General features: G+C 56.2%; 1 protein-coding gene across 2 annotated transcripts; it reads right to left on the bottom strand.

The window, feature by feature from the left end:
• Window positions 1–782: 782 nt before the first annotated feature.
• Window positions 783–22,439, bottom strand: ZNFX1 (zinc finger NFX1-type containing 1). 2 transcript variants are annotated; one of them, XM_029070888.2, is made up of 14 exons: window positions 22,117–22,439; window positions 18,144–18,238; window positions 14,003–15,823; window positions 13,336–13,467; window positions 13,004–13,152; window positions 11,999–12,142; window positions 11,568–11,691; window positions 10,650–10,900; window positions 9,894–10,033; window positions 8,925–9,079; window positions 8,234–8,379; window positions 7,349–7,459; window positions 6,799–6,894; window positions 783–3,912 (listed from the first exon to the last, which is right to left on the bottom strand). In XM_029070888.2, exons 2-14 carry the CDS (start codon window positions 18,196–18,198, stop codon window positions 1,471–1,473), a joined length of 5,766 nt encoding a protein of 1,921 aa, XP_028926721.1. In that variant the 5' UTR covers window positions 18,199–18,238; window positions 22,117–22,439; the 3' UTR covers window positions 783–1,470. The 2 variants fall into 2 exon arrangements, with proteins under 2 accessions (XP_028926721.1, XP_028926722.1); XM_029070889.2 differs by lacking the exon at window positions 22,117–22,439 and adding an exon at window positions 21,508–21,597.
• Window positions 22,440–24,254: the final 1,815 nt, after the last annotated feature.

Below are 24,254 nucleotides of genomic sequence, written 5' to 3'. Positions count from 1 at the left end.
GGGATTCGGTGCCTTCCTCCCACATACTTCAGCTGTGCACCCCACCTGGGACGGACCGTGGCTGACTCGATTATCCCGCATCCCCCACCAGCACTCGGTACGGTGCCCGGCCCAGACCGGGCGCCTAACAGATCCCCCGACCGTCGTCGTCGTACGTCGACTCACCTACTAGAGGAGCCCGGGAGAGGGCCTATCTAAGAACGCGTACACGGTCCGTGCGGGAGTGGGAGAATCTTTTGGGGTTCACCGCCTTCCTCCTCCCTTCCAGGCAGAGCCGGGTACCGAATCCCACCCCCTGTGGAAAGAATTACATACCAGCAGCTGGTATCGCCTCCTAGGCGGGGGGCGGAGGGAGGCTCGGAGAGGGCGGCAGCAACAGAGGAAAAGCCACGCCGCGCCTCTCACGCCGCCACCCGGCCGCGGGGGCTTCACGGAGACGAGGGGATAGGAGCGCCGGCCTCCTCGTTCCGGGCTTCCCTTCCAGCTCCGGCGTCGAGACGGAAGAGAGGGGACGCGGATTCACTCGTTTGATCGAGAACTGCTTTATTAATTGGCTTCTTTTCTTCATCATCTAAAGTGCATAGTAAAGACCAAGAAGAGAACGCGCAGACGGTACGGGGGAATTTTGCTCGCAAACATTAGAAAGGACCTGAGAAATCTAGATGCTGTCCGTACTATGGAACGAGCGTCGCCGAGGGAGCAACATACAAGCTGCAGCGGGACGGGAGGCCCGGACCCGGCCGGCCTCCCACCGTCTCTCTCCCCCCCACCCCCCACCTCCCCCGACCCCCCCGGCAGAAGCTGTGGCGGAAGGACGGGCGCTGAATTAGGCTTCGGATAGCTGGCGCCGGTACTGAAAAGGAGCGGGCCGCCCACTGGGGCCCAGAACGGGCGGCCACGGGCCGGGTCCCTTCCAGACCGCAGCCGGGCGCCGTGGGTCAGCGTCTCCCCCGGGGGAAGCGAGACGGAGGGCCGGCCGGCGGCGGGGGCCGCGCCGCCGCTCTCCTGGGCCACGCGTGCGCGTGGCTGTTTTCCGGGAACCCAGCCGGGGAGCTTCCGAACCCGCCTCGGGGCCGGGACGCCACGTCACGGAGCCTCCTCTTCTTCCCCCGCCGGGGAGGGGAGCCGCTCCACTACCCCGACTCGTGCTCTTTCCCTTACAGCTCGTGGTGGGGGGGGTGGGGGGCACGATTCGGCGGGACGGAGTCGGGGACCGCCGGGGGGCTGAGCCGGGGCCCGGCGAGCGGGGGGTGGCGGGGAGGGGGCCGGGGGAAGCTGCCTTACTTCTCATTAACGCTGGAGGTAAAAGTGCTGACTCAAGCGCAGGGCTACTTCTAGAGACGAAGAGCGGGAAGTCCTACCGCGGATCAGCAGACGGGGCGCCGAGCCCGACGGAGAGAAGGCGCGTCGGCGACGAGGACGGGTCCCGCCCCGCCGGCGGAAAGGAAGGGACGGCGGCCGGGCCCGGCCCTAGCGGGGCCTCTGGAACTCCTCGAAGTTGAACAGGTTGTTGGCGGCCTCGGACCAGGCCGGGTGCTGGGCCCCGTCCATCTCGGACGCCAGCCGGTTGGTGGCCTCCAGGGTGTGGCGCTCCCCGCCGATCACGGCCCGGCACTCGGGGCACGTGCCCCTCTCCATGGCCCCGCCGCAGTCGCCGATCACGTAGATGTGGTCGTTGGGGCATTTGAACCAGTGGCCCCGCGGGCAGCCGATGGCCGTCACGATCTCCACCCGTTCCTTCTCCGAGACGCCCAGGCCGGAGCGGGGCAGGGCCTCCTCGAGGACCTTCAACTTCTCCCGCACCAGGCGCTCGTCGTCCCGGCCGAACCTGCGGGTGCTCTCGAGGATCAGCCGCACGGCGGCCGCCTCCCGGGCCGGGGCCCCGCTCAGCTGCCCCCCGGCCGTCTTGCAGCGGGCCAAGAAGCCGACGAGGTAGGTGAGCCGCTGCACCTCGCCCTGCAGGTCGGCCAGCTCCTGGCCGGAGAAGCTCAGCCGCTCCCTGTCCAGCCACTCCTGGACCTGGGCGAGCCGCCGGCGGACCCCCTCCCGCTCTCTGACGTCCAGCCGGTCCAGGCCCTGGCACAGCTCGGCCAGGCGCTCGAAGAAGCCGATGAGGTTCTCGGCCAAGCCCAGGGCCTTCGCGGACAGGTCGGGCCGCTCCAGCTTCTCCTCCAGCTTCAGGTACTCGGCGGGGAAGGTCCGGCGGAGGACGTCCTTCTCCCGCAGCAGGGCCCGCAGCCGCTCCCGGCCGGCGGCGATCTCGCCGGCCGGGCCCAGGATCTTCTCCTTGACCCGCTCGATCTCCTCCAGGCACTTCTTGATGCTGGCGCCGTAGCGCAGGTTCTTGCGGATGGGCACCTGGCAGACGGGGCAGACCTTGAGCCTGATGGCCACCTCCTCGTCGCCCGGCTCGTTCATGTAGCGGTCGAGCGCCCGGACCTCGAAGAAGTGGCTGCAGTCCTCCAGCTGCACGAAGCGGGCGTCGGGCTCGTCCTCGGAGCCGAAGAAGATCTGGGCCACCTCGTCGGGCTGGCAGACGCGGCAGCCGGCGGGGCAGGGCTCCCCGCAGAGGCCGATGCACGGGTGGCCGCAGGCCAGCAGGCGGGCGCAGGGCCGGTCGCAGGGGGGCCGGTCGCAGGGCTCGGAGCAGAGCCTGCTGCACTGGTAGTGTTGGCAGCGCCAGGTGCAGGGCTCCACGCAGAGGCTGCACAGCTCCCCGCACGTCTTCCTGCAGCGGCTGTGGACGCAGCGGTTCTGGCAGGTCACCCGGCAGGGCGGGCAGGCGCCGGTGCAGGGCTCCTGGCACTGGTGGGAGCAGATGAGCAGGCGGCGGCAGGGCTGGCCGCAGCGCTCGTGGAACCGCCCCTCGGAGCAGCCGTGGCACGAGCCCGGGCAGGGGTGGCCGCAGTCCAGGGTGGCGGCGCAGTCGGCGGCGCACTCCACCGCCCCGTCCCGCCGCGGGTCCGCCGCGCGCCCGCACTTCACCTCCTGACTGTGGCCGCAGGGCAGGCTCACCGGGACCAGCTCCGCGCAGAGCGGGTCGCACTCCTGGCCGCAGGCGCCGCGGCACCGGTGCCCGCACCCGAGGAGTCGGCGGCAGGGCGCCTGGCAGGCGAAGTCCTCCTCCGCCACGGAGCAGGGGACCGGCTGCCGGTGGCCGCACCCGGGGAGGGTCTTGGGCACCTTCACCTGGCAGTCGCCGCAGGGCTGGAAGCAGACCAGTTGGCAGCGGTGCCCGGCGGCGCAGAGCACCTTCTGGCAAGGCTTCATGCACCGGAACTCGGCGTGGGAGGGGTCGTAGGGGTGACAGGCCCGGGTGCAGACGTGGCCGCAGCCGAGCCGGAACTCGCAGAGGAGGTCGCAGCCCCCTTCGGGGACCCGCTGGAAGTCGGAGGCTCGGGCCACCCGCGTGCGGGTGTCGGGGTGATTCTGGCAGCACAGCGTCAGCGCCCGCCCGATCTGCCCGTTCTCCCGCAGGGTGTGCAGGATCCTGCTCCAGAGGGGGACGCGGGCCAGCATGCCCGCGTTCCCGATGCAGTACATGCCCTTCTTGGCTCTGGACAGGGCCACGCAGATCCTGTTGGAGATCTGGAGGAAGCCCACTTTGCCTGCCCTGTTGCTCCGCACCAGCGACAGCAGGATGATGTCGTTCTCCTCCCCCTGGTACTTGTCCACCACGTGGACCTTCACCCCGGCGAACGTCTTGGCCGGCATGAGCTTCCGCAGGCAGAAGAGCTGGCCGGTGTAGGTGGTGAGGATGGTGATCTGGGAGGGCAGGTACTCCTGGCACAGGAAGTACTTGCACAGCTCCACCACGAACTGAGCCTCGTGCTGATTCTGGTGGCTCTTCCCTTCCTGGATCTCCTGCTCCGGGAACTCGTGCTCCACGAAGAACAGGTTAGACGATACCCCCTGGGGCGGGGAGAAGGGGCGCGCGCGCGCGCGTGAGAGACGGGAATCCGGCCCCCCGCCCTCTCCCGTCCGTGGAGGCCGGCTCGCGGCCGGCGACTACCTGCGCGTGACCCATCTCGGGCTCCAGCCTCCCCCTTCCCGGCCATTCCGGTCCCTGAGGCCGGACCGCGAGGTCCGGCTTGGGCCGGCTCCTCCACGCGACTCGCGCCGAGGAAGCGGAGGCGTCTAGACCCTAAGCTCGCCGCGGGCAGGGAACGCGCCTACCGACTCCGTTAATACTCTTCTCTCCCTAGCGCTCGGCACGGTGCTCGGCCCCCGGTAGGCGCTCCGTAAATGCCACCGACGGGTCGATGTAGATTTCCGGAGTCAGATCTGTTGCGGGCTACTGGCGTCAGTAACCGAGAGGCACCGTGAGTCTCGATGAGTACCGGGGCGGGGGCTTCCGGCGAGCGAACGAGCGGCGTCTCGTCGAGGTCACATCAGTTTTAAACAAAACTGTGGCCATTAGGCACGACCTCTCCGAGGATTCCCCTCTCTCTTTGCCAACTCCTGACCACCCCTACCTCCTTCCCGGCCATCTCTCCGGGGAGACCTCCCATCTGCTTTCTAAATCTATCCCCCTCTCCCATACCTCTAGAGACACTCGCCCCTCTTCCCCAGTTTATTCTTACAGAAGCTGTGAGACGGTGGATAGGCTAGTGGATAGAGCACGGACCTGGGTTCTAATCCCGGCTCCCCCATCTGTCTGCTCTGTGACCTTGGGCAAGTCACTTGGCTTCTCCGTGCCTCTTACCTCAACTGCAAAATGGGGACTGTGAGCCCCGTGTGGGACAGGGACTGTGTCCAATCTGATGTTCTGGTATTTACCCCGGCGCTTAGTACAGTGCCTGGCACATAGTAAGCACTTACATACAATTGAAAAAAAAAAAAAAAAGGCTTGTGAGCTCCTCTTGGGCCAGGGACCATGTCTGTAGCTCATCCACAGCCGTTTTTCCCGGCACTTACTTGCACACCGTAGGCGCTTAATAAATCCTATCTTTACTACTATTTCTAATCACCGTCTTCAACCACTCGACCTCAGGCTTCAAACTGGTCCAGGTCTCCCCCCTACTAAAAAATACCTTCTCTGAATTCCACAGCCCCCTCCCGCCACTGACCCATCTTCCTGTCCAAACTCATCGAGCATGCTGTGTCTATACACCTGTGGCCTCTACTTTCTCTTCTCTGCCTCCCTTCTTTCCCCGTCTTTATACCGTGAACTACTCTTTCCTCCTGGAAATGCTATCTTATCTTGGATTCACTAATGGAGTTCTCTCCCGGCTCTCCTATCTCCTTGGCTGGACTCCTGCTGAAACCTCACCCTTTCACGCTGGGTATCCCCTGCGAGGCTCTCTTCTGTGGTCCACCTTCGCTCCCCGCTTTCTACGCTCTCCCGCGGGACCTCAACTGCTCCTCGAGCTTCAGGTCCCACCCCTCCACAGAAGACGCTCAAACCTCTCAGTAGCCTCGACCTCTTCTCGTCTTCAGTCTCACATTTCTTCTTGCCTACGAGGCATCTCTAGCTGGATGTCCTGCTGGTCCTCGAAGATCAAACTACTTTTTTCTTCCTCCTCCATCTAACTTTTCTGTCACGAGTTGACCACATCACCTTTCCTCTCCGTTCCCTAGGCTGGCAATCTTGTCGTTATCCCAGATTCCAGGCTCCCTTTCGACTGCCATAATCGATCTGTTGTTAAACGCCATTGGCTCTTCCTCCACGACATTGCCCCCATCCTCTCCATCCAAAGAGCACCACCCTATATCAGGTGTTTTAGTCCTATCCTGGCTAGACTACTGTGTCAGCCTAGAACGGTGCCTGGCATATAGTAAGCGCTTAATGAGCACCATCATTATTATTCTAATTGGTCTCACTGCCTTCAGTCCATGGTATCTGTTGTGTGCTTACTATGTGCCAGTCACCCTATTTAAGCGCTGGGGTAGATCCAAGCTAATCAGGTTGGACACAGTCCGTGTCCCACTTGGGGCTCCACAGTCTTAATCCCCACTTTACAGATGAGATATTTGAGGTAAGTGACCCTCCCAAGGACACATAGCAGACAAGTTACTTCACTCTGTTGCTCTCATCATCTTTCTAAAAGCCTCGCTCTACCCACGTCTCTCCACTCCTTAAAACCTTCTAACGGTTACCCATTTGTCTTTGCATCCAACAGAAACTCCTTACTATTGGCTCTAGGGCTCCCTATCAGTTATCTCTCTCTCTCTCTTACCCATCCCCAATCTCTTCTACTTGTTCTCGCCACACCTTCTCGACTTCTGCCTATGCCCCCCACCCCCAGCTCATAGGCCTCTTCTTGCCTGGAACTCTCTCCTTCTTCAAATCTGCCCAACTCAGTCCTCCCCATCTTCAAAGACCTAAGATTCTACCTCCGCCTAGATGTGGTTCGTTTTTCTTATCCTTAGGTCACAGCCTCTCTACTATTATCTCAGCATTTTTGCACACGTAAATCGCTCGTCTCACTTTTCTACGTTTTTAGATACTCTAATGGCACCCAGCAAGCGCTCAATAAATGCCATCGGTTGACTGACATCTGGACACCTCTTCCTCTTATTGGTAGATCATTTGAGGTCTGTAAGCTCCTGGTGGGCAGAAGTGTGCCTTCTACCGCTACAAGACTCTTCCAGGTGCTTAGTACCATCCTCTGCACACAGAAGGTGCTCAATAAATACCACCGATCGACTGATTTAACACGACCGAGTCCGCTGCCATTTCCCATAAAGGAGCGGGAGTGGCGCCGAATCCCTTAATTATGCGATTACCATAATTACCGGGGGCGCGGGGATGGGAGAGGGGGCGGTAAAAACATCCCACGGGTGGGGTTCACTCACCTTAATCTGTTCATATTTGAGCACAGAGGGGTGATTCTCCAGATCCTGATAGATGTGGGGGGTCAGCAGCTGGGCAATCTCAGGGCGCATGCGGTGCTACAACAGAGAGGCCCACGTTACCGGAGACCAGTGGAATTCAGGGAGGAAGTCACGGGAACGGACGAGCTCTCCGTAAGCGAGAGGTGGTACGGGCAGGTACGCAGACCACAGTCGACTGAGGGCCTTTACTCCCAACCCTCAAGTGGCCTCGCTGGCGGAGCCCAAGGGGAAGGACTCCAACGCTACTGGGTGAACCTGATTTTCGCTTCCACGTCCCCTGTAAACTGTAAGCCCGTTGTACGTGGGGAACGTTGCACGGTTCTACAGCACTCTCCCGAGCGCTTAGTATAGTGCTCTGCACACGGTAAGGGCTGAATAAATACGACTGACTGATAAAAGGGCGCACACTCTCTCCCCGAGAGAAGCTGGGTCCAGCCGTCTCCTCGAGCTGGAGTTTCCTAACAACGACAGAGCCTCAAGCCCGACCCAACTGGGGCCTCCCGGTCCTCACCTGGTAATTCAGACGGACAAATGGGATGTTGACTTTGACCAGCCGCTCGAAGAGGGACACCTCCAGGTTGAAGTTCTTGGCCAGGTCGTACACGTTGGCACTGGGGCGCAGCTGGGGAAAGAAACCCACTTGTAAAAACACGGCCAAATGATTTTCGCTTCTAAGGGATTCCCAAAGGACAGCTTGGGGGATGGGCCCAGTCGGGAGGTCTCTCCCTGAAGACGACTAAGAAAAGCAGCATGGCCTAGTAGATAGAGTTAGGGCTTGCGAGTCAGAAGGACCTGGGTTCTAATCCCGGCTCCTCCACTTGTCTGCTCTGTGACCTTGGGCAAGTCACTTCACTTCTCCGAGCCTCAGTTCCCTCATCTTTAAAATGGGATTAAGACCGTGAGCCCCATGTGGGACAGGGACTGTGTCCAACCCGATTAGCTTGTATCTATCCCAGTGTTTAGTACAGTGCCTGGCACAGTCAGCACTTAAATGCCATAAAAGAGAAACGAAGAACAAAGCCGGCAGTGAACCCGCTTGCCAGAAGGGATGCGATCATAATAATAATAATAATGGCATTTGTTAAGTGCTTACTATGTGCCAGGCACTGTACTAAGTCCTGGGGTGGATACAAGCAAATCGGGTTGAACACAGTCCCTGTCCCACATGGTGTTCACAGTCTCAATCCTTGTTTTCCAGATGAGGTACCCGAGACCCAGAGAAGTGAAGTGACCTGGCCAGGGTCACACAACAGACAAGTGGCGGAGTCGGGATCAGAACCCATCACCTTCTGACTCCCAGGCCCGGGCTCTGGCCCGGGCTCTAGCCCCTATGCCACGCTGCTTCTCACGGGGCTGGGTCGCCAGCCACGGGCAGGGCAGGGCCGGGCAGCGGTACCTGCTGGTGATCCCCGATGAGGATGAGATGCTGGCAGGCTTTGCTCAGGGTGGTGATGGTGTGGGACTCCAGGACCTCCGCCGCCTCCTCCACGATGACGATGCGGGGCTCCACCTTCTGCAGGATCTGGCGGTATTTAGCGGCACCTGGAATGGAGGGGATGAGAGAAGTCCCGCACGCGGGCAAAGAGCTCGCCGAGGGGCTGGGGACTGGAGGCACAGAATGGAGGGCTCTCCCCCATCCAGAGATGGGCCCCAAACCTGGTGCCTTTACCCTGGCCTGAGTTTCAGCCATTGGAAGGTACGAGAGGTCAGAAATGCCCGGGAATGCAGCTCTTGAATTCTTGTTTGCCACGAGGAACCTCAGAGACATCACGCCAGTTGGCAAGGAACATTTTTTTTATGGTATTTCTTAAGCGCTTACTATGTACCAGGCACTCTTCTAAGCACTGGGGTAGACACAAGCTAATCAGATCGGACCCGATCTTCGTCCGGCAAGGGACTCACGGTCTTAAACCCCATTTTCCAGATGAAGTGACTGAGGCACGGAGAAGAGAAGTGATCAGCCCAAGGTCAGACAGCTGACAACCAGAGGAGCCAGGATTAGAACCCAGGTCCTCCTGACTCCCAGGCCCACGCTCGATCCTTTAGGCCACGCTGCTTCTCAGGGGGCTCTCCCTGCATCTTCCTACCTGTGGTCGTCATCCCAACGACTTGGGCGTCCTTCAGGATGTAGAGATCTTCCTGTAACCTCAGCTCCGCCATCCTTTCCGCTGAGGCCTGATACTGTTGTTCGTGGTTCAGGACCTTCCGCCGGATATCACTTTGGTACATCTGCAGCCACAGCCTGGGGGCAGACAGAGGCGAGGGGAGGGCCGGAGTCAGCGACCATTCAGTCAGTCAGTCAATCGAGCCGCGCTTAATGTGCGCAGAGCACTGTACCCAGCCCTCGGGGGCGTACGACAGAACGGACGCAGTCCACGCCCACAAGGAGCTTACGGTCTAGACGGGGAGGCAGACATTAATACATAAAATTACAGATAAGTACGTGAACAGTACACCAAAGAGGGCATCCTCTTCCACTAATCAGTCAACCCTTAAATTCCACAGGGTGCCGAGCCCCATACGAGTTGCTGTGGGGTGTTATAGTCAGTCAATCGTATTTATTGAGCGCTTACTGTGTGCGGAGCACTGTATTAAGTGCTTCGGAGGGTACGAGAAGCAGCGTGGCTTAGTGGAAAGAGCACAGGCTTGGGAGTCAGAGGACGTGGGTTTTAATCCCTCTTCCGCCACTTGTCTGCTGTGGGACCATCGGCGAGTCACTTAATTTCTATTTGCCTCAGTTACCTCATCTGTATAAGGGGGATTAAAAGCATGAGCCCCACATGAGACAACCTGATTACCCTGTATCTACACCAGGGCTTACAAGAGTGCTTGGCGCATAGTAAGTGCTTAACAAATACCAAAATTATTATTACTACAGACATATTCCCTGCTCGCGAGCTTCCAGAAGAAGGAAAAGGAGTGAGACGATGCTGGAGTCGGGGAGGCCAACTAAGAGGCTGTTACACCAGTCGGGGCATCAAGGTTGCGTTTGACAGGGTGGGCAGAAAATAACAGGGCAGGACTCGGGGAGGGGCCGAATCCAGGTGAGTATTTACCTATAGAGTCGCCAGCGGGAATTGAGATCTAGCTGCCACAAGTCCTGGATTTCTTTGGCCTCTGCCTCAGTCATTGTGTTCAGCTTGCGGAGTTCCAGCTTCACTTTCCGTTTCATTTTCTTCTTTTGAGTGCGCTGAGTCTACAATGAAAAGCACCCAAACGGGGTGGTTGGTCAGAATCACCCCGTGGAAGCAGCGCAGTCTAGTGGAAGTCTAGTTCAAAGGCCTGGAAGTCCAAGAAGACCTGGGTTCTAATCCCGGCTCCGCCACTCCTCTGCTGTGGGATCCTGGGCGAGTCACTTCGCTTCTCTGTGCCTCAGTTACCTCATCTGTAAAACGGGGATGAAGACTGCGAGCCCTGTGTGGGAAAGGGACTGTGTCCAACCTGACTACTTTGAGTCTACCCCAGTGCTTAGTACAGGGTTATAGGGCCTGGCACAGAGTAAGCGCTTAACGCCATAAAAAGAAAAATAAAAAAAATCACAGGCCCTTCAGAGCTTCTCAATAACTAACGGCAGAGTGCACCAACCCCCGGCCACCCTGAATCCCTTGTCCTCAGGTCCTCTGTTGTAGGTTAGTCAAACGGTTAAGAGAAGACCGTGTGTCCTCAATTGCAGCTGAGCCGGAAGACAAGTGGATAATAAGTGGGTACTCAGCCTGGGTAATGGCTCAGATGAGAGCGGCTGCGTCCTGTTTGCCAGCCTCGGTTCTCCTCCCCGCCTCTAGCTGAGAGACGGTCTTCCCAGCGAGGCTCACCTCCCACTCTCCAGCCACCTGCCCCGAGGGCTCAGCCGCTCCGGTGCCCAAGTTGTCCAGTCTTATGGCCAACAGGGCTTTAGCCAGCTCCTGCACAGCCCCATCCTCCTCCTTCCTCCTGCGCCGAGGTCTGATGGTTTCCTCCTCATCCTCGATCACCCGGTCGGCTTGAATCAGGTCAGCCTCCTCCGGGATCTCGATCAGTCCTTCCTCCTCCTCGCCGTCCTCCTCTTCTTCCTTTTCTGGTTGAGCTGAGGAAGGAATTATCCAAGAAAGGGATCAGGTGTTTTCTGGCGGGGAAGTGAGACTGCGAGCTATGGGTGGGGCGGGTCACAGAGCTTCGCGACGATTTGAGAAGCGGCGCGGTCTAGCGGATAGGGCACGGGTCTGGGAGTCAGAAGGGCCCGGTTTCTAATCCCCGCTCCGCCGCTCGTCTGCTGGGACAAGTCGCTTCACTTCTCCGGGCCTCAGTTACCTCATCTGTAAAATGGGGATTAGGACGGTAAACCCCACGTGGGACATGGTCTGTGTCCAACCCGATTTGCTTTATCCCAGCGCTCAGTACAGTGCCCGACATACAGTAAGCGATTAGAGAAGCAGCGTGGCTCAATGGCAATAGCCCGGGCTTGGAAGTCAGAGGTCATGGGTTCGAATCCTGGCTCTGCCACTTGTCAGCTGTATGACTATGGGCAAGTCACTTAACTTCTCTGTGCCTCAGTTACCTCATCTGTAAAATGGGGATTAAGACTGTGAGCCTCACGTGGGACAACCTGATCACCCTGTCTCTACCCCAGCGCTTTGAACAGTGCTTGGCACATAGGAAGCACTTAACAAATACCAAAAGACCATGTAAAAAAAAAAAAAAAGAAGAAGATGGATTTTTGCCCTCCCCGATCACGGCAGTCATCGCTCTCTCACCTGCATTCTCAGCGCCTGCTGGCGAAGACGGGGCCGCGCTCTGAGTGAAAGTGGTAAAACCCAGGCCCAGCCATTCCAGGATCATTGACTGTTTAAAACCCCGATAGTAAAACCACTCGATATCCTAAACGAGGGAAGAGGAAGAAGGCATGAGCATCCCCCCGGCCTGCTTACTACTCTCAGTAAAGAGTCAGGAAGAAACACGCATTCAGATTCTCACTTAGGAATCCCCACCGGCTACCTGGCTTGTTGCCCCCAAACCACCCACTGAGTGCAACGGCAGCCAACGGGCTGACACTCCGGAGCATCCCCCCCGTGAAAGTTACCCGTCCCCCATCTCCTCCCCCAACCCCGCCAAAGCCCACGTGGAGTCGGCGACGGAGCCGACGGGACCGCTCCGACTTCCCGGGAATAACCCGGTCCCCGCTTACCGGTCCATTCATGAGGCTGTTCCAGTGGTGGGGGGCGATGTATTTCTCCAGATGCCGTTCGTGCAAGACTCCGTTGGTGGTGCACTCCAAATGCTGGGACCCCTTGCGGAGCTCCTGCTCCGACTGCTTCATCTGGGTCATGATCTGCCCGGGAGCAAAATGGGACAGTCTGGGAAGCGGCACCAACCCCTCAGAATTTAGGACTGTGGTCCGAAGAGGGAAAGTGAGGTCTGCAAAGCAGGAGGGGAGCAGGGTGGGTGAGCTGTGCAGAGCAGGGAGAGCGCGCCGGCCACGTAGAGAAGCAGCCTGGCCTAGCGGATAGAACCCGGGCCTGGGAATCGGAGGGACCTGGGTTCTAGTCCCCGCTCCACCACGTGTCTGCGGTGGGACTTTGGGCGAGTCACTTCTCTGGACTTCAGTTCTCTCATCTGTAAAATGGGGATTAAGACTGTGAGCTCCATGTGGGCCAGGGACTCCATTACCTTCTTCCCCACCAAATACTACAATTATTTTTATTATTATTTAGCCTGCCCTTCAGCCTCGAGCGCATGGTTCACAGGCCTGGTTTCCAACCACAGTGGCAGGGCCGGGATTCAGGAATCCCGGGTTCTTCTCCCAGCTCAGCCACTGGCCTGCTGTGTGATCTTGGGCAAGTCGCTTTTCCTTTTTGGATCGCAGTTTCCTCTCCTATGAAATGGGGATAAGGTACAAACTCTCCCTTAGCACTCAAACTGAAAGCTCTGAGTGGGACAGGGATTAATGTCTGATTGGATTATCTAGTATCTACCCCAGCGCTTAGCCCAGAGTCTGGCATACAGTAATCGCTCGACAAATAGCGACACAAGCGCCGCCATAATCCTGACGTGCAGGAGCCAAGGTCATTAGAGAAGAAGCAGGGCAGTAGCGAAGGGGAGGGAGAAAGCACGGATCCTAGGAGTCCTAGGAGAAAGTCGGACCCCTCACTACGGAACGGCCTCCCGAAGCCAGCTGAGAGCCTGGACGTACGTTCATGTAGGCCCTGCGGAGGTGCATGGGCAGATTTCGGCGAAATTCTCGCTTGTTCCTCAGCTCTCTCAGGGTAAACTGCTTCAGGACCTCACTGCTGCTCCTTCCGCCTACCCGCACGATGCTGCTTTTCTGACACTTGTATATTCCTGGGAGGAAAGGGGAAATGGAAGAGATGAGCGGCGTCAACTCAGCTCTCCTTTGGAGACTGCAGCACGTCGGGGCAGGCTTTTCCCTGCTCTGTAGCGAAGCGACGTGTTTGGCAAATTCACTTTGCCGTTTGAGGAAAGGGCTCTCTGACTTTCTGCAACTTGCTGCTCCACAGACTTTACCTTCCAGGAACTGGTCGAGGGCGTGGTTGGTGTAACAGACCACCAGGATGGGGAACTTCTGGACGCTGATCTGCCACACGTGCTCATTAGTCAGAAGGGCCTGGACAATCTTCAGCCCCACGTAGGTCTTCCCTGCAACATAAGGTGGGGGGCAAACAGACGAGGATTCAGAGGCCATTTCCAAAAATCAAAGTGCACCGCGGTGGAAACCAAAGCCGTAAGCACAGAGAGAGATAAAAGAGGTGTTAGAGCTCCCCGTTTTCAAGGGAAAGGAGTGAAGAAAAATACTCATCGTGGACAGTACGCATCCAGGAAGCAGTCAAAAGCAGTCAAAAGGCTGGAAAACAGGCCTGTCGCTGACTGAAATTTTTGATGGATCACTGCGCTTCTGGGCCTCACAGTTTACTGTCCAAGCCAAGTGAGGAGGAACACTTGCTTGGGAAATAATAATAATCAGGATAATAATAGCAGTAGTATTTATCACCTGAGGTATTGTGGTATTTATTATTTATGACTTCTTGGCAAGATGAACCTAACAGTCCTTTCCCAGTTTAGGATGGCACTCCCTACCAAGGGTCTTCTTTTGGGAAGGCAAGTCTAGGGGATTACTACGGCTCGTGCCCAATCCGGCGGGGATCTGACCGCTGAGCAAAGTCTAGCGTCTCACCTGTCCCAGGAGGTCCTTGAATAATAGCCAGTTCCCGAGTGAGCGCGAACTGCAGGGCCTCCATCTGGGACTCATCTAACTTCAGGGCTTCTCTGGAGGGCCATTGAGCGGGGTCTAGGATGTTAATTCTGGGTCTCGTCGCCTCCTCGGCGAACCTCGAGGATTCCCCGTCCGTAGGAGGATTACCCAGCAAGGGAGTGAGGTCGTATTTGCCCCCCATTAGCAGGTACTGGGGCTCCCTCAAGTGAGTCCTGCACTCCACGATATTCTTCTGAAAGGGGACGTCCTCCTCCTGAATCTCCTGCAGGCCCTCCAGGACGTGCCTGTAGGCCTCGAAGTACGCCGTGGTCTCCACCATGAGGAAGGAGTCCGAGGGCTGGATGTCGGCGAGGAGCGGCTGGCTCTGTTCATTGAAGCACAGCTGCACGATCCCGTTGCAGAGGTCTTCGGGGTCCCGGTTCGACACGGTGGCAAAGAGAAAGGTCTCGAAGTTGTCCTTGGACATGCAGACCAAGGAACCGTAGAGCAAACGCTTGGAATTCTGCCAGCGGACGAACTTCAGGGGCTTCGTGTCAAACTGCACCTTGTACACGATGCCGGAAGAGGAGCACAGGGGCGTGATGATCCTCGTGTCGAAGTAGATTCGAATGTCGTCAAACTTCCTCTTCCTCAGGCCCTGGTCTTCGAAGCTCTGGAGCAGTTCCAGAATTCCTTCCCTCAGAGGCCGGACGAAGTCTTCTCGCAGGAGCCGGAAATGAGTGTCCAAGTAGATGCTGGTGCTCTCGTACCTGCCCACGATGATGTTGGGGCGGAGAAAGGGTTTTTCATCCAGGTGCACTTCATTATACGAAGGGTAAATTGTCATCGTGCGGTAGTTTACCTCCTGATCGTCCCCTTGAGGGTGCACGAGCGTGTAGGTGTCCACTTTCAGCGTGCCCTCCCGCTTCCTCTCCTGCAAATGCTCCAGGATGGTTTGGATTTTCTCCAGGTTCTTCTCCGCCTCCTCCTCGATGTCCACCCCGGAAGCTCTCAGGGCATTGAGGGAGGCCGGCAAGATGGAGATCAGCATGGAGGTCTCCTGCACGGAGCTGGCCGGGTAGACGCTGACCAGGTCCTGGAGCAGGGAGATGATGTTGCCGATGTGCTCCGGGTACTGGTGGCGCACGGCGGGGCAGGGCTCGGTGATCATGCTGGCCACGTACTGTGGCAAGCACACCTTGAGGAAGTTGGAGTTCTTCAGCAAGCCCAGGAGGTGGAGGATGCTCTGTCGGTCCATCTTGGAGCTGCAGGCCTTCCGAAACACCTGGAGGAGGAGCGTCAGGAAGGTGGGTTTCATGGAGGCCTGGGACAAGAGCTCCTTCAGCCCCATGCTGGAGGCCAGCGTGATGACCACCTCGGAGGGGTCCTTCTGAAGGAGGCCTTCCAGGAATTTGTAGCCGATCCTTCTCACTTGATGAGGCGGTTCGCCGGCCTCGGGCCGCGGACCCCAGTGCTGAGGGGGATCCTGCTGAAAATGCAGGTGCTCGGCGGGCGGGGGCCTTCTCTCCCTCCCATCCCGATTCTCGTTCCTCCTTCGGGCCTCGTACTCCTGATAGTTCCTCTGTCCTCTGGCTTCATCGTTGGCCTGGCCACCCTGGTTTCTCCTCCCCTGCTGGGGATTCCTCCCCATGCCCCCAAAACGCTCTTCCCTTTGCCAACGAGGGAGAAGGTTATTGTTAGCTCTGGGATCCCTTCTGGGCTGGTCTGCTCCTCTGGGAGCACGGGCCGGTGGGTTGTGAGCCCAGTTTCTTCCCCTCTGGGGAATTCCTCCAACCACGTGGCCTGGAAAAAAAAAAAGGAAATAGTCCATGAGGAGAAGGTTCTTGAATAGTAAAGCGAGGGGCAAGGCCCCTTGCACCAAGGCTTCGCCGATGAACACGCTCTCATTAATTTCCACTCCGATTGTGCAACTAATGTTTTAATTTGGTAGTAGCAGGAGTGGGACTGGAGAAGGCCTAGTCCTAGTCATGAGGGGACCCTGCGGGAGCGAGTCCTGAGGAGTGCTGAGGAGATGGAGGTAGAGGAATCCTGATCATGAAAATGTAAAAAAAAAAAAATACAGAACGTAATAAAATACATTACAATAAAATGGGCCAAACCTCCATACCATGAGGACTCAGAAACTTTTTAAAAAACTTATCTAAGTCCAGGGTACAGTTAAATATAATCCCTTATTAAAATACGCTCCCTTGTGCCACGCTTCTTATTTCTCCATGGGTCTCCTTGTTACTTCAAGGTTTTGAATCTGTTAAGTGCTTACTATGTGCCAGGCACTATACTAAGCGCTGGGGTAGATATAAGCTAATCAGGTTGGACACAGTTCCTGTCCCGCACTGGGCTCACAGTCTTAATAATTTAAGTTTTAAATATGAGAAATTATACTGGGCTCCTTCTCTCCTTCTACTCTATTTTTAGTCCCCCAGCTACTGTTCAACCAGAACCTTCTACCAGGTGGTATCTCTTGGTTTTTAAAACTCTAGCCCATCAGTCTTGTCAGATTACAGTAATTTTAGGTGTTGAAGCAGCAGCCAAAACAATTCCTTGAACTCGGCCCAAAATTTGCAAGGGAAGTCATGTGACTTGCCCAAGATCCCCCAGAGGGCAGGTGGCAGAGTCAGGATTAGAACTCAGTTCCTCTGGCTCCCGCGGCCACCTGTGCTCCTTGTTCTAGGTCATATTGCTTCTCTTGAAAAAACCCAAAATTAAAAAATGGAAAAAATTGTAATGTCACAGTAGTACCGACTCATTCCCATGAGGTGTATCACTCTAAACACTAACACCGATCTCAAGGACTAGGGACCAAACCAAAAGATACTGTGAGAGTCAGTTTGACCCACTGGGCTGGAACAAAGAGCTAGGATTAAAGAGTCTGGTATGTATTCCTGGATCGGCCCCCGGTTAAGTGAATGATCTTGGCCAAATTATTTAATCCTCTCTTGTGTCTCACTTTCCTCCTATAAAATGGGGAACAAGGGACTTAACTCAGAGATGACTGACATGACGATGAAAAAAAAATAATTGTAAAATGATCCAAAAGCACAAATTAACTACAAAAGTACCACATTTGAGGGGTTGATGAAAAAATGGCCAAAAGACATTTTTCATGGCTGAATGCCAAGACATATTTGCTTAAAAATGAGCAAACAAATATTAATGTGGATTCTGCCTTTAAAGAGTTTTTTCAAAAACAAATAATATATGATGTAACACAAAGAACAAAAACACTGAATACAGCTGGATTTTAACCAATCATTCATATTTACTGAGCACTATGTGCAGGGCACTGTACTGAGCGCTCAGGAGAGTACAAGAGTTGGAAGACATGTTCCCTGCCCACGATGAGTTTAAATCTTTTAAACTATCGTTTTTCCATAGTCATAGTTTATTCTTATGAGGCAACAATACTTTGTAAAATCAGTTGCAAATTTAGCGAGATGTTTAATATTTTTACCTGAGTAATTAAATCTCTCCCACCCCCAGAGAGTTTATTTCTTCCCATTCCCACAACACCAACGCAAATGGATGGATTTAACTCAGTCTCATGAAAAAATACCACCACCCAGCCTGTTAGTCCATAAATGAAACTGCCATTTATCAATCAACGGTATCTACTGAGTGCTGTGTTCTGAGCACTATTCTAAGCGCCTGACACTTCATATTCCCCCCAGGAAGACCGTGAGCTCCTTGTGGACCTGACCGGCACTCTTTATTGTATTGTACTTTCCCAAGCGCCTAGGGCAGTATACTTTGCACACAGTAAGAACTTAATAAACATAATTGACTGAATGCTTATGGGAAGAAGTCCACTCCCTCCCCCCTCCCATACAGAAGGTTGGAAGCAAATAAAAAGAAGCATCCCTGAAATCACCAGGCTCATCCCCGCGACACTGTTATTTGGAAGTCATGTTATTTTTGAGGAGAGGAAACAAGAGCACGCTACGAATGCAACCCCTGAATCTCCCATCACAGCTTCTGAGCTGGCCCTAACACAGTTACTCTCTTTGCAAAGGGCGGGGTGTAGGCTGACACTTTGGAGGCTGATTTATGCTGCGGTCAAGAAGCAAGGAATTTTCCACGCTTGGGGGGGGGCAACGGAATTTACCTCTCTGATTCGGCTGCCTTGGTGGGACATCCATCCCAAGTGGCCTTCCATCCATTTCTGAGAGTCACTGGAGCTCCGTGATGCCCAGGTGATGTCTGTAGAGGGTCAGCAGAGGTTAGGAGGTTGGGCCCACAGGATGTCTCTAACACTGTTTCTTAATGAGAAGCCGTGTGGCCTAGTGGATAGGGGCTGGGGCTGGGAGTCAGAAGGCCCTGGGTTCTAATCCCTGCTCTGCCACTTGTCTGCTCTTGAAGATTGAGGAAAGAGGGACTGAACTTTTTTTTTCAGAAGAAATGATCTGGACAGCAGAGTGAAGTATGGACTGGAGTGGGGAGAGACAAGAAGCAGGGAGGTCAGCAAGGAGGCTGAAGCAGCAGCCAAGTTGGGGTAGGACAAGTGTTTGGTAGTGACAGTCTGGATAGAGGAAAGGAGGTGACCTTGGGCCAGTCACTTCACTTCTCTGGGCCTCAGTCTCCTCATCTGTAAAATGGGGATTAAGACTGGGAGCCCCATGTGGGACAAGGATGATGTCCAACCTGATTAGCTTAGTGGATAGAGCATGGGCCTGGGAGTCGGAAGGTCATGGATTCTAATCGCGGCTGTCACTGGTCTGCTGTGTGAGCTTGGGCAAATCACTTCATTCTCTGAGCCTCAGTTACCTCATCTGTAAAATGGGTAAAATGGGTCTTAAGGGATAAGATTGTGAGTCCCATGTGGGACGGGGTCTGTGTCCAACCCGATTTGCTTTCATCCACCCCAGCGTTGAGTACAGTGTCTTACATATAGTAAGCACTTAACAAATACCAAATTATTATTATTATCTACCACAATGCTTAGCACATCTGGTACACAGTAAATGCTTAATAAAGTCCATAAAAAGAAAACTCAAGAAAAAATTCCAATGACCTTGTACCCAACCAGCACTCAGTACAGTGCCTGGTATATAGTAAGCACTAAACAAATTCATTCATTCGTTCAATCGTATTTACTGAGCGCTTACTATGTGCAGAGCACTGTACTAAGTGCAGATACCGTAAAACATAAAACAAAACAAACAAAACAAAAAAAAAACCCCAAAGAATCCAATCTCATTCACGTTAACCCTCATTTAACTCTAGGGCTTCATGATTCTATCCCAAGCGCTTAGTACAGGGCCCCGCACACAGTGAGCACCATGGTTTAATCATCGTAGTAAGTGCCCAGAATGGACTCATGACTTTAGCCACCCAACAACCCACTTTCCAGGCTGCACTGCTAATGCAGTAGACTTTAATTGATAACATTTATTGAACACCTACTTTACACAGAGCACTGTACTAGGCACGCGGGAGAGACACGGCCCCTGCCCACAAAGATCTTACAATCCGCTGGGCTTTTCTCCTTACAATCATCCTCTTCCAAACTGATTCAAGGATCCTCTTCCATCTGTTTCCTAAGCAGTAGTTTAGCATGTGACCTTAGATTTCTTTGCTAAATTTCATTTCCGCCTTCTTCAATCAGTTGTGTTTATTCAGCATTTACTGCGTGCATGGCACCGTATAATGGAGAAGCAGCGTGGCTCAGTGGAAGGAGCCCGGGCTTGGAAGTCAGAGGTCAGGGGTTCGAATCCCGGCTCTGTCACTTGTCGGCTGTGTGACTGTGGGCAAGTCACTTAACTTCTCTGAGCCTCAGTTCCCTCATCTGTAAAATGGGGATTAAAACTGTGAGCCCCACTTGGGACAATCTGATCACCCTCTATCTACTCCAGCAGCTTAGAAGAGTGCTCTGCACATAGTAAGCGCTTAACAAATACCAAAAAACAAACAAACAAAAAAACAAAAAAAAAGCCCTTGGGAGAGAGTTTCTGTTTGATGAGGAGGTGGATGGGCAGCCACTAGAGGCTCTTGAGCAGACAGGAAATACAGACTGAACGTTTTTTAAGAAAAATGATCCGAGCAGCAGAGTGAAGTATGGACTGGAGCGGAGAGAGACAGGAGGCAGGGAGGTCAGAAAGGAAGCTGATGCAGCAACCAAGGTGGGAAAGGATAAGAGTTTGGATCAGTGCAGTGATAGTTTGGATAGAAGAAAGGGCGGATGTCACCCACGATGTGAAGGCTGAACCAACAGGATCTGGTGACATATCGAACATGTGGACTGAATGAGAGAGATGAGATGAGTTGAAGGTTACGAGCCTGTGGGACACGGTGGATGGCGGCACTACAGTGAAGCGAAAATCAGGGGGACGACAGGGTTTGGGTGGGTAGATGAGTTGTGTTTTGGACATGCTAGGTTTGAGATGTCGGCGGGACATCCAAATAGCGATGCCCAGAAGGCAGGAAGAAATACGAGATGGCTGAGAAGGAGAAAGATCAGGGCTGGAGAGAGAGAATTGGGACTCACTGGCATAGAGATGGCAGTTAAAGCCATGGGAGCAAATAAGTTCTCCAAGGGAGTGAACGCAGATGGAAAATAGAGGGTAACACTGCGGGGCTCCCAGAGTTGGGGGGTGGGAGGCGAAGGAGGAGGAGCCCGCAGAAGAGACTGAGAATGAGCAGCCAGTGAGGAGAACCGGGAGAGGACAGTGTCACTGAAGCCAAGATTAGATAATATTTCCAAGAGAAGTGGGTGGTCACGGAGTCAAAAGCAGCTGAGAAGACAAGGACAACTGAGATGGAATAGAGGACGTTGGGTTTGATAAGAAGGAAATCATCGGTGACTTTTTAAAAGGTAGTTTCCATGGAGTAAAGTGGAAGGAAGCCAAGTTAGAGGGGGTCAAGGAAAGAATTGGGGGAGAGGAAGTGGAGGCAGCGGGAACTGACAACTCGCTCAAGGAGTTTGGACAGGAATGGTAGGAGGGAGATGGGCGATAACTGGAGGGAGCTGGGGAGTCCAGGGAGGGTTTTTTTTTTTTTTAGGAAAGGGGAGACGTGAGCTCCGTCAATTATAGTGGGGAAGAAGTCGGTGGAGAGCAAACAGGTGAAGACGGCGGTCAGGAGGGATGACGGGGAAGGGGCAAATGTTTCCAAAGTGGGTAAGAGGAACAGGTGGAGCGGATAGGTTTTGAGAGGAGGTGGGAGATCTCTTGAGATACTGCGGGAAAAGATGGCAGAGTAGAAGAAGGGGCAGGAGGAGGGAGGAGCTGGAGAGGGGCAGAGACTTTAAGGAAATCATTCCTGATGGTTTCAATTTTCTCACTAAAGTATCCGTCCAGGTTATCAGAGGGATGAGATCGGAGGGATGGGTAGACGGGGGTCTCCGAGAGAAGAGCTTAAACATCTGAAACGACAACTTCTTATGAAATGAAACTAAATTGAAGCTGAGTCAGAAATTGGGCAACAGAACGGGATGATTCCCGATAACAGAAAAGAGCCACCACAATCCTAACCTTTTGCACGGGGCTAGATGGGGATTTTAAAGTTCTGGAGGACTATTAAAGTAGTGATTCCTCAACGTCATCGCGTGGGGCGGGTCAGAACTGCGGACTCCTTTTTCCAAACGATAGAAAGAAAAACACACAAAGTTTCCGTTTCTTTCCGTGCCCCCCTCAAATATAAAAAGATTAGACACGGGGCGGGGGGGTTCCAAGAATGAAAAGGGGGGTTAAGGGGATGATCGGTGTAGAGGGAAGGAAGGTGGAGAGGGTTTATGGATTGGAGTCGGGGTGCCAGGGAGGGTAAGAGGGCCACCAGAGAGTGGGGGATGTGAGGTGGGGGAGATTCACGGGTCCCTTTGGGGAGGTTCACGGGTCGAGGGACGACAGGGGCGAACGGGGAGATGCGGGAGGAAAGTGGAGTGGGAGGGAGGGAGAGATTCCTGGGGTTCCCGAGGGGAAACGGGCTTCTTTTGAAGAAGGTGCGGAGAGGGAGAGGGGGAAGCCTCGGGGGGCCCTGGGGCAGAGGCCCCGGCCCGGTTGACGAGCCGGACACGGTGGGGAGGGATGGAGGGAGGGAGGGATGGGGGGATGGAGGGAGAGGCTGGGCAGGGGGCAACTCACTCGGTTGGGGTCCGGCCGGGGCCCGGCTCCGCGCCGCTCCACTTTCAGTTTCCTTTCCCGCAGGCGCGCAGCAGGAAGGAGGAGGAGGAGGAAGATGGGAGAAGGGAGCTGGAGGGGGGAGGAGGCGGAGCTGGGGCCCTCTGTCCCGTGTCCGCCCGGCCGCGGCTCCCCGGGCTGGTCCCGCCCGCCTTGGCCTCGCCCTGGCCGGGCCCCGCGTCGCAAGGCCGGGGGGCGAAGGGTTGGCGGGCCTAGGCCCGGCGGGACAGAGGGGGCCGGAGGAGGGAGGCCCCGACCCGCCAGTCCGGCCGCCCCTCCGCCCTGGGGAAATGGCCCACCGCACCCACACACACCCGGAAGCGGCTCCGGCACGTCACCTCCCCTCCCCCGGCCCGGCCCGGCCCGGCCCGGCCCCGGAGGCCCCACCCCGGACCCCCGACCCCGGCCCCCCCCACCGGGGGACCTGACATGGGAAGGCCGGAGCATCTCCCCCCGGGCTCGTGGAGGGCCACCCCACCTCACCCCACCCCACCCCAGCCCTCAGGACGGTCCTGGGCGGCCAGGGCGACGCCCAGAGGTGCCAGTGGGCCCCTCGGAGGCAGGGAGGGAGGGAGGCTGAGAGGGCCGAGGCCGCCATCCCAACAGTTGGGGGGACGCTGAGGGCCGGGCCGCCTCGAGAGGGAGGCTGAGGCCCTGATGGCGGGAGGGTTGAGGCCCCGATGATAAGAGTTGGGGGGACGCTGAGAGGGCCGAGGGTGGGAGGGAGGCCGAGGCCCGGAGGGAGGGAGGGAGAGAGGCCGAGGCCCGGAGGGAGGGAAGGAGGGAGGCTGAGAGGGCTCACGCCCCCATGACAAGAGTTGGGGGGACGCTGAGAGAGGGGGTGAAGGGGACCCTGAGAAGGAGGGAGGGAGGCTGAGAGGGCTGAGGCCCTGATGACGAGAGTTGAGGGGACGCTGAGGAAGGCCCTCAGAGGGCTGACGGCGGGAGGGAGAGAGGCTGAGGGAGGCTGAGGCCCTGAGGGAGGGAGGGAGGCTGAGAGGGATGAGGCGTTGATGACGAGAGTTGGGGGGACGCTGAGGGCGGGGATGAGGGGAGCGCTGAGAGGGAAGGAGGCTGAGGCCCTGATGGAGGGAGGGAGAGAGAGAGGCCGAGGCCCTGATGGAGGGAGGGAGAGAGGCCGAGGCCCTGAGGGAGGGAGGCTGAGAGCTGAGGCCCTGATGACAAGGGTTGGGGGGACGCTGAGGACGGGGGGCGCTGGGAGGGAGGGAGGGAGAGAGGCTGAGGCCCTGATGGCAGGGGTTGAGGGGAGGCTGAGAGGGCTGAAGGGCTGATAGCGGGGGTGAGGGACGCTAAGAGAGGCCGAGGCCCTGATGGCCAGAGCTGGGAGGAACGCTGAGGCGCTACTGGCGGGGGTTGAGGGGAGGCTGAAGGGCTGATGGTGGGAGTGAGGGACGCTAAGAGAGGTTGAGGCCCTCATGGCGGGGTGGGGGGGACACTCACAGAGGCTGAGGGCAGGAGGGAGGGAGGCTGAGAGGCCTGAGGCGCTGATGGCGGGAATGGGGCACGCTGAGAGAGGCTGAGGCCCCGATGGCAGGGGTGGGGAGACACCGAGAGAGGCTGAGATGCTGATGGCAGGAGTAGGGGCACGCCGAGCCATTGAGGGCAGGGATGGGAGGATGCTGAGAGAGGCCGAGGCCCTGATGGCGGGATCGGAGGGCCGCCCTATGGTGGGTGATAAACACTTTAGGGGAAAACTCAGCTCCAGAGTGGAAGGGAGGAGGAGGCAGAGGTTACCAAGTGTCTGAGGGGGAAAAGAAGCTGGGGATGGAGGGCAAATGACATCAATCAAAGCTGTGGGGTGTGAATTTGAGGGGTTAGGGAAGCGTGTCCAAGGGCCCCGAAGAGAAAGAACAAGCCGTGGCCTCCGAAGCAGCTTGGCCTAGGGGAAAGAGCATGGGCCCGAGAGTCCGAATCTGGATTTCATCTCTGCCCATCCCTGCTGTGTGGCTTCAAGCAAATCACTTTAATTCTCTGTGCCTCAATTCCCTCATCTACATAACGGGGATTAAATACCTGTTCTTTCGCCTACTTAGACCCTAAGTCCCATGCGGGATCTGATTATCTTGTATCGGATTAGCCGC

Source organism: Ornithorhynchus anatinus, chromosome 8 (genome assembly GCF_004115215.2).
Source record: "Ornithorhynchus anatinus isolate Pmale09 chromosome 8, mOrnAna1.pri.v4, whole genome shotgun sequence".
Classification (NCBI taxonomy): Eukaryota; Metazoa; Chordata; class Mammalia; order Monotremata; family Ornithorhynchidae; genus Ornithorhynchus; species Ornithorhynchus anatinus.
This window is presented reverse-complemented; position numbering and strand designations above follow the sequence as displayed.